The sequence below is a fragment of the Hylaeus volcanicus genome, chromosome 9 (assembly GCF_026283585.1).
Source record: "Hylaeus volcanicus isolate JK05 chromosome 9, UHH_iyHylVolc1.0_haploid, whole genome shotgun sequence".
Classification (NCBI taxonomy): domain Eukaryota; kingdom Metazoa; phylum Arthropoda; class Insecta; order Hymenoptera; family Colletidae; genus Hylaeus; species Hylaeus volcanicus.
The window spans coordinates 2676357-2685122 of record NC_071984.1 but is presented as its reverse complement, the minus strand read 5'-3'; the positions used below and the strand labels follow the sequence as shown (position 1 = coordinate 2685122).

The 8766-nt window shown below is 43.2% G+C and overlaps 2 protein-coding genes across 5 annotated transcripts in view; both read right to left on the bottom strand.

The window, feature by feature from the left end:
• The window catches only part of LOC128881982 (transcription factor Sp4-like), an 8136-nt gene extending 2935 nt beyond the window's left edge, over window positions 1–5201 (bottom strand). Inside the window, exons 1-8 of one of the 2 annotated variants that reach the window (XM_054133488.1) lie at window positions 4075–5201; window positions 2231–2431; window positions 1815–2150; window positions 1334–1733; window positions 1086–1270; window positions 930–1019; window positions 562–840; window positions 257–494 (exon numbers count right to left, since the gene is read on the bottom strand). In XM_054133488.1, the coding sequence (XP_053989463.1) occupies window positions 257–494; window positions 562–840; window positions 930–1019; window positions 1086–1270; window positions 1334–1733; window positions 1815–2150; window positions 2231–2266 (1564 nt within the window). In that variant the 5' untranslated portion in view covers window positions 2267–2431; window positions 4075–5201. Of the gene's footprint in view, window positions 1–256; window positions 495–561; window positions 841–929; window positions 1020–1085; window positions 1271–1333; window positions 1734–1814; window positions 2151–2230; window positions 2432–3765; window positions 3980–4074 lie in introns of those variants that run through there. The other variant, XM_054133489.1, reaches the window with a different exon arrangement.
• Window positions 5202–6933: 1732 nt separating this feature from the next.
• The window catches only part of LOC128881984 (glycerol-3-phosphate dehydrogenase, mitochondrial), a 17183-nt gene continuing 15350 nt past the window's right edge, over window positions 6934–8766 (bottom strand). For all 3 annotated transcript variants that reach the window (XM_054133492.1, XM_054133490.1, XM_054133491.1), the window contains exon 12: window positions 6934–8047. In XM_054133492.1, the coding sequence (XP_053989467.1) occupies window positions 7913–8047 (135 nt within the window). In that variant the 3' untranslated portion in view covers window positions 6934–7912. The remainder of the gene's footprint in view (window positions 8048–8766) is intronic.

Here is an 8766-nt window from a genome sequence, read left to right as displayed (position 1 = left end):
TTAATGTTTCCAACAAACTTCTACCTTTTCAATTTTTATTTTCAAAACTGAGGGTCCTATGAATAAACTGTAAACACAAAAAAGTTTCGTCTGATCATCCTCTACAAGCTCATATTTTTAAAAAATTGATTTGTCTAACATAAACATTTCTCCGAGTCCATTTCTCAAGGGCGTATATATACTACCTCGCAGTCAAAGTGTTAAACAATAGGATTTAAACGAAATAGTATGATATACAGGTACTAATGCAACACACCTGTGATGGTGATGGGCTGGACAGCGGACTGAGCTGATTGAGCCGCAGGAATATGAATGACTTGGCCACTAGCTAATTGTCTAGCATCGATGCTGGTCACTTTGATATCGCCTTCGACCGATTCTGGTGGCCTCGCTAGGGCGGACAACGTCTGCACGTCGATCTTCTGCCCGTCCTTGGTAGTGATAACGTTACCGCTAGCTGTAATTGGCCTTCCAAGAGCGCCAATCCCAAGTACCTACGAAAAGATAGGAATATTCAAAGCTTGTATCGAACGATGCGTCTTTATTTGATCGTTTATTTACCTGGACGTTGCTGGGAGTCGACACGGTCGTGCTCCATGTTGCGACAGTTGACGACGGCGCGGATGATTGCTGCTGGACCTGCTGAACTTGCTGCTGCTGCTGTTGCTGTTGTTGCTGCTGGATGACTTGCTGGACGACCTGCTGCACTTGCTGCTGCTGTTGCTGGACCTGAGCTTGCTGCTGGTGTTGCTGTTGCACGGACTGCACTACTTGCGGCTGGGTTTGCTGTTGAGCCTGTTGCTGGGCCACTTGCTGGGCGACTTGCGTTACCTGCTGGCTCTGGAATATCGCGATAGTTTAATAGACATCGAATACGCTTCTGGATACGTTTTAGTGCGATACGATGGATTCTCTTGTTTTCTATTCACCTGTAAACTTTGAAGCTGCGGCAGATTCGCGATCTGGACCTGTTGTATTTGTCCGTTTGGGGTGATTATTTGAGCCATTTGGGGAATTTGCTGTAAACAAATTGCATTGCGATTAAACCGTTAAATAACTATTATTTATTTACTTGCTCGATGTACCTGAGTGATCTGAGGTATCATCTGCGTAGTGGGCATATTGAAAACACTGGACAACGCTTGGACTGGAAAATGCACCGTCTGGTACACAGTTTGACCATTGCTGGCGGTGACTGGTACCTGCACTGGCACAGTCTGCTGTACGTGCTGCATGGGGAACTGAAGTGGCCTAACTTGCACGCTCTGCCCTGTAACATTTACATATTATATGTATATACTGTATATCAGGCTTGTAAATAAAGAGTACATACCTGACGGTAACTGAACAGTTTGTCCAGTGATGTTCTGAATGATAGAAGTGGGAAAGACATTGGGCGCCCTTATCAGACTGACAGGCTGTGGCGTGATAATAGTCTGACCGTTAGCCAATTGCACTTGCTGGCTAGCAAGCTGGACTTGTTGCCCGCTAGCTGTAGCAAATTGCATTGCAGGCTGGGTCTGATGATGTCCGCCTGCGGCAGACATAGCAGAAGATGGAATGAAGAGTGCCTCTTGGCCGTCAATGTTAACAGTTTGCATCTGTGGAATTACACTATAGCTAAGTTGCTGGGGTTGCTGTTGCTGGGACTGCTGCTGGACTTGCTGCTGCTGCGTCTGTTGCTGCTGCTGCTGGAGAGCAGCTTGGGTCTGAGTGCTGATTAACTGAGCACCCTGAAGCGATTATCATACATTGTCAGAGATTATCATACATTGTCGATTTATAATTGTTTTACATAGTATCGTGGTACGCACTTGCAAGAATTGTTGAGGGAGAGACTGCACGGAAATCGTCTGCGCTCTCTGTTGGTCGTGCTGGGACTGTTGAGTTTGTAAAGGCACGAAATTCTGCAGCTGCTGCAGCGTGATGACTTGAGGCTGCTGCTGCTGTGCTTGTTGCTGAACATCTTGCTGTTGCTGCAGCTGCTGCAAAACGTTTGCGCTTAGGAAACGTATCTGAGGCTGGGCAGTTTGCTGTTCCAATTGCTGCTGTTGCTGCTGCTGCTGTTGCTGCTGCTGCTGCTGCTGCTGGTCGACTTCGTCTTGCTGCTGCTGTTGCACTTGCAACGGATCGTGGTCCTCGATCTCCTCCTACGAATCAATTTTAATTAATTTTCTTTTATTTCTATTCTGTTCTCGTTTGCTTCTATTAGGATTCTATATCTATTTACCTGGGTGATGCTTCTTCCATCCACGGTTCGCTTCATGGTGAAAATATTTGTGTTGTATATTCTCCAAGGAAAACAATGTCGACGTTAACGGTAATTTTACGTCGAACACTCTTGTGCTAGGAATCCATCCTTCGACGTACTAGATTGGGCTAACTGATTAGTCCTTGATACATGGAGATACTTAGTCAGCGAGCATTTGATCTGGAAATATATTTCTCTCTTAGAGATTCGTAATGATTCTTCGTTGACAACCTTTTTTGACCCTGGGGTAGGTTCGATATGAAATGTTGCTTTGGCAATATTTTTACTGTGGTGAAATCTAATCCTTTGCAGAGTTTCGCAGGATATATGAAGTTAATCTCTGTAGTTAATTGATTTATTACCTTCATCTTTGAATCTTACTGCTACTATTAATTGGAGGGTACGGTTTAAATGTGTATGTACAGGATTTATATGTCAAATGATGGATCAATTGGTATGGGGTTACAGTTCGACTCCCAGGGTCATAGGTTGCAGATTAGTGTAACAAACAATGGCATATGCATTCAGATATCGGTGTTTCAGTTACAGAGAAGAAGACGCACACACAGGCAACATTGGGGTAGTTGTTTAAAGATAGTCTTTGTCAAAATTGATCAAAGTACAGCTTATCAAAGTTACAAAATACAACAGTCAAGGTGGTTGGTTGAAATTGGCAATTGGAAACTTCTGTACGATACATAACAATATGGATATCTATTACGTTGTCCCGAAACTTTTTTTCGCGAGTTGCACTCAATTATTTTATGTCGTCGTGTTTATATAAATAGATAATCTAATTTCATAGATATTCATGTTGTAACAGTAATTGAGCAAAATGAATCGTGCACAATTCAGTAATGTAACATAAAACATAAAATATTGTGCATGTATTACTTATTAATAAAGCGAAAGAAACTTTTGGAACAACCTACTACATTTGTGGGACTCAAGATATGATTGTGGCAATGCCGACTGTTATTGCAGAGCTTCTCTAGGGTCAGTTTCAGGCATTAAAGAACAGTACAGTCAATAATTGTAGTATTCTTTTTTTTAAATGCTCCATAGTTTTGGTTTTTGTAGCATATTGAATTTTCAGCAAGGTCCTCCATCGCATACCGATTTAAATAGGAAAGATTTAGGAGAGTCCAAGGTGTTTCGCAAGGATCTGTGTCAAAGCTAGAAGGCTTCGCTATCGTGTTTTAAGAAATTGTAGCAGTAATTTAAATTGAAATTGGGGTGGTCCTTTAAATTGGAAAGATTTAGGAGAGTCCAAGGTGTTTCGCATGGGTCTGTGTCAAAGGTAGAAAGCTTCGCTATCATGTTTTAAGAAATTGTAGCGGTCCCTTAAACAGTAAATCCGCAAGGGTCTACGTTACAGTTACAAAAGTTTGGTATAAGTTTCCAAGAAATTGAGCTGGTCCTTTAAATTGAAATAGTCTGCTATAGGTAATAGCTGTTAAAGTAAGACCGGAGGAAAGTTTGAAGGTTCTTCGTTAAATCCGCGGAACAACTACCTTGAGAGGAGGCCAGAGACGTCAAACGGATCCACGCTGCGAGGAGGTTGAAAAAGGAGTCGAACAATATCGACACGTGCGAGGAGCGACCCGCGGGAGACAAAGAAGGCCAGAGAGAGCACTCCTCGAGAACCCGCTCGAGGACCGCCTCCCTACGCCCCTGTTTCAGCCGCCCCACCCGCCCTCTTGAAATATCGCGCGGCGTGGCAAGGACGCGCACGAGCCACCGACACAGGCGTCGTGTGTCGTCACACCCGCCCACTCGGTCGCGCTGGTCGGCCTGTCCGCAACCCACACACTCTCACGTACCTGCGATAACGGGGAAGGCAGCCTCGCGATGCAGCCTCCACCCACTTTGCGCATGGGACTCCACCTAACTCGCGAATTGGCACGTGCTCCTCCGTGGAAACGTCCACGCTCCCGCTACTGTTTCCCTTCCCTCCAGGGAGCCAGACGCCACGCGCGCTTCCTGTCTCACCTCGACGAGGCGGCCATTGTATAATACGGAATACAGTAAAAAGTACGTCTATCGTACGGCGATAGTTACAAGGAGCGTCTAGACATAGTATACACCGAAGTTCACTAAGGTCCGTACCGCCAGCGTTCCACGAGGAAGCCAACTATACACACATAAGAGCGTTGGACGTTGGGCGGGCACCAGCGGGCACGCGCGCGCGAGCGCAGTGATCCCAGCGATCTACGCTTTCCCTTCCTTGGTCGATACTCGGGGCACCTCCACGCCAGTTCCTCCGTAAACAATGCTTAGCGGCGACGAGTCGTCGAGTCACGGTTCGAATTTGCCGCCAAAATCACCGCGTAGGCACGCAGAGGTGGTGGAGCTCGACGCTCTCGTACCGCGTTCGTCCTCCTCCTGGGCTTCTGGCCGACGAAATGCCGCGGCCACGCTGATCCTGGGTTCACCTGGCGATCCAATTTCCCCAACGCGATCTCGGACACGGACACGTGCACGTATATATCCGTACGCGACAGCGTGTTGGTCGGCCGTCCCTCGCGAAAACAGGGCTACGAATACCGCTATGAGAGGACTACTTTCGCCGTGGGGCGGTACGCGAGGTGGCAACGTCGCCGTCCGCGAGACGATCGGACGGAGCGCCTGATTGGTCGCGCTCGCCTCGCAATTGCTGGCAGCGAGCACAGGTTCGTTAGACAGGGGCGTACGCAGGGAACCGTCCCGACGCCCACCCCGACGAAGAGGGATAAACGACGCGCACCTCCTACTTTCTCTGGCCTTCCTTCCCCTCTTTTTAGCTAGCCCACCGGTCAGGGTCGCGATACGTTCGTTATTGGGCATATGTTCCCGCTTGCTATGGTTGTCCAGGAGCGAACGATCCGTTGCCAGATGACGGGAATAGGAAGGGAGGAGCGAGACTCCCTCGCTGCGACGACGCCCTTTCTTTTCCTCGTGGGGCTCGCTTCAGTTAAGCCGGGCCATCTGGAAAGTCGCAGGTTTAGAGAGCGTTTCGATTACAGTAGGGAAATTCTATCGATTCGACCGCTAAATTAGGCTCTATGCTTACTTATATCATGAGAAAAACTTAGTACGAGCAGTGAAAGTCAAAATGGACGTGCCTGGGTACTGGAACGTTCTTTATAGGAGACTAGTCCTCTTTTAGGTTTATTGATACATAAGAAGTACCTAGCTACTCCTGGAGAGATACGTGTCCCACGATTTCCTGAGTGATGTACCTAAACATATATTTCGTTAGATTTAGGATCAAACTGTGTTTTTATTCCACGTCGTTCGAGAATTTTCTAAAAAATCAGTGCCTACCGCGCCCTCTGCTTTTCGCCAGCCCAACTGCGTGGCCTACGTGGTCCTGACACGGTTGATAACCGTTAGCATAATCGTCTTCGGAAACCTGTTAGCTTGCACGAATTTGATAATCCCAGTTATATAAAAAGATGAATAGGCAGATGTTTAATCCATCACTCGCAGTAGCTTTCTTATATCAACCTTCTTTCCTTATTATGAAGAATCAATTTGCTTAGATTCATAAGTATGGATGGGTGATATCTTGGATTTTCCTTGTACGGAGAGGATTAGATTTGTTAAGAGATGAATAGAGAAATATTTAGTCCAACGAACTCACAGTAGCTTTCTCACATGAACGTTCTTTCCACATTTTCAGTCACCAACAATCAGGAGTTTCGTTCAAATTATGAATGGATGGGTGATATCTTGGATTTTTCTTATATGGAGAGGATAAGATTCTGAAAGAGATGAATATAGTAATGTTTAGTCCAACAAACTCACAGTAGCTTTATTATATCAACCTTCTTTCCTTATTATGAAGGATTAATCTGCTTAGATTCATAAGTATGGATGGATGATATCTTGGATTTTCCTTGTACGGAGAGGATTAGATTCGTTAAGAGATGAATAGAGAAATATTTGGTTCAACAAACTCACAGTAGCTTTCTCACATGAACGTTCTTTCCACATTTTCAGTCACCAACAATCAGGAGTTTCGTTCAAATTATGAATGGATGGGTGATATCTTGGATTTTTCTTATACGGAGAGGATAAGATTCTGAAAGAGATGAATATAGTAATGTTTAGTCCAACAAACTCACAGTAGCTTTCTCACATGTACGTTCTAGTTTCGTACAAATTACGAATGGATGGGTGGTATCTTGAATATTCCTTGCACACGAGAGGATAAGAGGATAATATTGTTAGAATTCATTAACAGGTTAACTTCGTTTGACTTTTCCATCAGTTGACGAATGCATGCCTTCCCTGAAGAGAGACGAAAACAAAGAAATCTATAATTAAACAACAAATTAAAATATTTGCTGATTAACTAGGAAAGCAAATCTTAGAATTACAACCTTAACCCGAGCTTTACAAAAAACAATTCACTAATAAATGTAACAATTGCAAATGGTGGCAGCGATATTTCCAAAAATTAATAACTCAAGCTACATTCGCTAACAAAAATTCGATTCTCTGATTCCCAAATTTCAAACAAGAATTCCTTTAAAATTGTTACTTCCACTAAACTAATCGAATGTTTAACATTAACGTGCGCTAAAATTTAGTAAACATTCTACAATTTCCTATTAAAATCATTCTTGAAATTCTTTCAGTCGTTTCGCGATTAAATTAAAAAAGTAGTACAATCACATCGGGTAAAATACGTTCGATAGTTCAATACGACTTTTTATTAAGTCAATGATAATGACTAATGATGGTAAAATAAATTAATCTCTAAGATAGATCGTGTACGTCGTGACTGCGTGACATTAGCGGCAATAAATTAAATAAGTATAATAATTACTTAAATAACGGGGGAGGGAAACCTATGCAGAGACTGGTTCTAATATACAATAGTAATTAATATAATTTATAAATAAAACCGTCTCATCGAGTCCTAGAGACCGATTCGACCTGTATGTTTGTTGTTCTATGCGAAAACGCAGTTATCACGCAAAAAAAAAAAAAAGAAATAGAGACGAAACCATCATCAAACTGCCCTGTGCTCCGTTTTTTTCTCTAATTGTGACGTTCCTAACGTATGTGACGATTGAGATACTCGCATCCTATACATGAAAAGTTTACAATGTGAGAACAAATGTGTAATTCGACATGAGTTTTATCGACCGGTGTACGTCCGTCGTTGATGCATCCTGATCCTGTCGCGTTTCGCGATAAAGCGTATGTACATACACGGCGCGTCTATTTTCGTGTAACTAAAACGCTGTATACAAGATATTTACATTAAAATTAAAATTCGTGTGATTTCATCCTCGAAGCCAGAGATGGGCGTTTCAATTCGAACGGAACCAACGCGCAGCAGTTTATTTATAATTAAAGTTTCATTCAGCGATCGAGATATCTAATATTAATCCGACGAGAAACGGGATAGGTCATTGTTCGTTATAGGAAGGTTTCTGTCCCGAATTTCGCCCATCGCCGATTTAAATCAAGTAGATGCAACGAGATAGTCGTTGTAGAAAGTACGAAATACAGGGACTCGCGGCGATCCTGCTTTAGAGGAGGCTACATTCCGATTTCAGAGTGAACGAGGATTCTATGATAGTTCGTCGTGGCGGTTGTCGATGCGTCGAGTCTCGTAAGAACCGCACGAGGATTGGTACGATGCCGCAGAACGTGGATTTTCTTTTACAGCCCGCCGCCGGACCTCTCCACGCTGATCTGTTTCTTCAATACTTCTTTCTCGTGCTGCGCCTCCTCCATCTCCGCCATCCTGGCGAAACGCGAGTACGCCACGTGTCCAGACTTTATGGCAGACATCATCTGAGGAAAAGAAACGTTCCACGTTTATATCGTTGGCACAGGAGACAGTGGAAGGGAACTGTGTCAGAAACTCTCACGCAACAACAAGTTTGATCTGGCACAAGAGCAGCATTACACTAGAATACGTTGCAAGAAAAGAAGAAAGCGGAAAGGTTCAAGATATAGTTGTCATGGGTGTATTATCGCAAAATGATCAATTCTGTACTAGATGGTTACCTTGCTACTATAGTCGTAAAATATGTTACCTAACAACAAACGACACCGTTCGTGCAAATAAAAACAAGGAATGTTAAAGTACTCGTTGCAGTATGTCTACGTTGGAGCAAATACAGAAATGTAGTATAGTGTTAAAAGTCAATTCTCTCTCAACAGGTCTTTCGATATGACTCTACGTAGTGGATTCTACCAATATGTAAATGTATATACATGTAGGTATGCTTTAGCAGATGGTAAAAGAAAAATTTGTATCTCAATTACAGACTTGGTTCGTCGATTTTTCATTTGAAGTACGTGTGACATACTTTTTGAATTTTTAATAAATATAATTGCAAGATGGAAAGAAAAGATTGAAAATCGATTTTATGGAAAATCTGTATATAACATTCTTGCGAGTAATTTAATTCTCTAGAGAAAGGCTCCCTTGTATCATTTTCGAGAAACTAATATTTTATCAGTTATTCGCGAAAAACAAATTCTTGAAAATTTCAGAGAGGTTACGA